Source organism: Oncorhynchus clarkii, chromosome 1 (assembly GCF_045791955.1).
Source record: "Oncorhynchus clarkii lewisi isolate Uvic-CL-2024 chromosome 1, UVic_Ocla_1.0, whole genome shotgun sequence".
NCBI lineage: Eukaryota > Metazoa > Chordata > Actinopteri > Salmoniformes > Salmonidae > Oncorhynchus > Oncorhynchus clarkii.
The window spans coordinates 35,863,493-35,865,080 of record NC_092147.1 but is presented as its reverse complement, the minus strand read 5'-3'; the positions used below and the strand labels follow the sequence as shown (position 1 = coordinate 35,865,080).

General features: G+C 47.4%; 1 protein-coding gene across 1 annotated transcript in view; it reads right to left on the bottom strand.

Annotated features, from left to right (window-relative positions):
* LOC139406631 (inactive serine protease PAMR1-like) overlaps nt 1–660 on the bottom strand; it is a 55,619-nt gene extending 54,959 nt beyond the window's left edge. Inside the window, exon 1 of the mRNA XM_071149448.1 lies at nt 392–660. Within this exon, the coding sequence (XP_071005549.1) occupies nt 392–527 (136 nt within the window). The 5' untranslated portion in view covers nt 528–660. The remainder of the gene's footprint in view (nt 1–391) is intronic.
* Between the last annotated feature and the right edge of the window lie 928 nt (nt 661–1,588).

Here is a 1,588-nt window from a genome sequence, read left to right as displayed (position 1 = left end):
GTTTGGGATCCATATCTCAGATAAGAGATGATCAGATGAAATAAAATAATGTAAAGCTCTCAGCCGATGTGAGATCATGTTGCACAACACGTCAAAAGGGTGGTGAAGAAAGAGAGTGCCAATAACAAGTTGAAAACACAGACAAACTCTCTTTCCTCCGTCTTCAAAACCTCACTCTGAAAGCTGTAAGAGTAGAGAGAGGGAGAGAGAGAGCGAGAGAGAGAGAGGGGGGGCAGAGAGAGGGGGGGGGGCAGAGGAAATAAAGACTGGACGGAGAGTGCTGATGCTGGCTTTTTGAGAACAAAGAGCACAGACGGGGAGATTCAGAGAGCAGAAAGATAAAGACAGGGAGAGTGGATAGATAGATGTCTGGTTTTCCCGGGGCTCTTACCGTAAGGCCATGCTGTCCCCTGGGGCAGTGAGATGAGGATGAGGAGGGTGTTGAAGAGGAGAGAGCCGAGGGTCCCGGTGGAGTGGTGGGTGCCGGTGTGAGGGAGCATAGGCAGTCCCTGTCCCGCTGAAAGCATGCTGCAGTCTGGAGCTCTGTTTACTTTCTGAGCTCAGCTGGTTTGACATCACCCTCTCTCTACTCCCCCTCCCTTCGTTGATTTCTCTTTCACCCTCCTCTCTTTCCTTCTCTCTCTCTCTTTCTCTCTCTCTGTCTCTCTCTCCCTCTCTCTCTGTTTCTCTCTCTCTCTCTCTCTCTCTCTCTGTCCCTCCCTCTCCCTTTGGCTTCAGGTTACAGCCCAGCCTGGTAAGGAGATTCCAACAAGCAGACGACGTCACCGCTCTTGAATGAAGCCCAGCTCCGTTTTAACCCGTTATTCTCTCGCCCAGCTGTAAAAACACACACACACACACACACACACACACACACACACACACACACACACACACACACAGTCTTTGCAGAAACAAAACTAACTTACTCCAATTTTTGTAAAAAAAAATATTTTGCAGGTATATTGCTATACAGTATATTGTCATTTTCCATGCAGTTATATTCATGAGTTCTCCTTGGTGTTTTATTGAGACTGAACACAGATTTGGAATAAATTAAATTAGGACACTTTCCCTGCATGGGACTTCAGACTGCATTCAATAGCTAACAGGCAACGCAGATCAAACGCCTCAAAATAAAGGCATCAAATGTCAGTGGCTGGTTCTTAAAAGAACGAGAGAGAGAGTGAGAGAGAGAGCGAGAGAGAGAGAGAGAGAGAGAGAGAGCGAGAGAGAGAGAGAGAGAGAGAGCGAGAGAGAGCGAGAGAGCGAGGGAGCGAGAGAGAGAGAGAGAGAGAGAGAGAGAGAGAAAGGGAGGGAGAGAGCTTCCCTTCTCTGCACCTTCCACCACATCCTGACTGTTTGTTCAGATGCCTAATGTTTTATTATGAGTAACCCTAGGCTTCAGGGGCTGGACCAACACACCCCACACAGAGACCACATCTGCACACAGAGCCTACACCCCAGGAGGAGATGTACTACAGTACATTGCCCAGTGACAACAGAGGTTGGATTTAATATTTAGATTGTAGATTATGTTTATACCAGCAGTTTAAAGGGAAAATCCACTCAAAAGCTCTTATGGTAT